Raw genomic sequence first — 1,141 nt, forward strand, 5'->3', positions numbered from 1 at the left:
GGGTGTGCAGCGTGCCAAGAGGTACATCCTGGAGAAGTTGTACAAGTTCTTCGATCCAGTCCTGAAGGACTTCAATTCAGCATCCAAGATCTACTTGGAAGTGGTAAGTTAGGGGCAGGGTTGAATTATTCATATTTGAAAGACTGTCACTCAATACTCATGGGTGCTCATGCTTGATTACAGACCGAAAAGGAGATTGAGGACTTCATGGTTACGCTGGGTGGGCGAGACAGAACCGTGGCTGGCTTCCACTTGGACTCTGAAGCAACCGACGAGGACATACACGCACGTGTCCGGAAGTCCCTGGTTGAGAGATGGAACAACCGCAAGAAGTGGATTGGAAATCTACAGCAGCAGGCCAATGTGGAGGGCGAGTACTAAGAGTACTTTGGAAATTATATTTTGAAATTGTTTTGGGTTGGGGGGATTCAATGTCCTGCTACTGTGTATGCTGCAAATCCATTCTAGCCCTAATTTGTAAATGCAGAGATAAGAGGAGAGACGTAGTTATAGTTTGGGGTTATTGGATTTTCAAAACCCTAGTATTGAAACCTCAAATATGCATACCATGAAACATACATGCCTGCATACATCAAACATGCAGCTGAAGACCTTACTAACCATTACATATGTGCATGCCTTGCCAGCAGATGCTTTGAGATTCAACTCCTTTGGAGCTGACGAAGAGGAGTTTGAGAAGTACCAGTCTTCACAGTCGCACCTGGAATACTTGCAGAAGAGCTTAGGGCCTCTAAACAATGAAGATGACAAGTTCGTCTTCATTGTCGAGGGCAAGGACAGTCCTGTGCTCTTAGCTGGCGGTGTGGTCTTTGGCAGACTTGTAAGTTAATTAGGCTTGATGTTTCTTCACAAGAATGGCCATGTTGTCATCTGCAGCCGCCTCACATCATACAATTAATGTAAGCATGTGTGGCATACATTGCACCTACAATGCAGTGCAACCATGAACTGCTTGAAATTAATGTCTTTGCCTGCTGGATTATAGATTTTATGCTACTGCTAATAATATAATAATCATGTTTCTTTTCATACATGTCCACAACATTGAATAAGCACTGGTCGGTCCCTCCATATTCACCATGCAGGAAAACATCGTGCACGACACCGACAAGGTGTCCTC

At 44.3% G+C, this 1,141-nt stretch overlaps 1 protein-coding gene across 1 annotated transcript in view; it reads left to right on the forward strand.

Moving 5' to 3' along the window:
• Window positions 1-559: 559 nt before the first annotated feature.
• Window positions 560-1,141, forward strand: part of VOLCADRAFT_92861 (uncharacterized protein) — a gene marked incomplete at both ends in the record, with an annotated part of 1,732 nt that continues 1,150 nt past the window's right edge. The window contains one exon of the mRNA XM_002952149.1: window positions 560-841. Within this exon, the coding sequence (XP_002952195.1) occupies window positions 560-841 (282 nt within the window). The remainder of the gene's footprint in view (window positions 842-1,141) is intronic.

The sequence above is a fragment of the Volvox carteri genome (assembly GCF_000143455.1).
Source record: "Volvox carteri f. nagariensis unplaced genomic scaffold VOLCAscaffold_28, whole genome shotgun sequence".
Lineage (NCBI taxonomy): Eukaryota > Viridiplantae > Chlorophyta > Chlorophyceae > Chlamydomonadales > Volvocaceae > Volvox > Volvox carteri.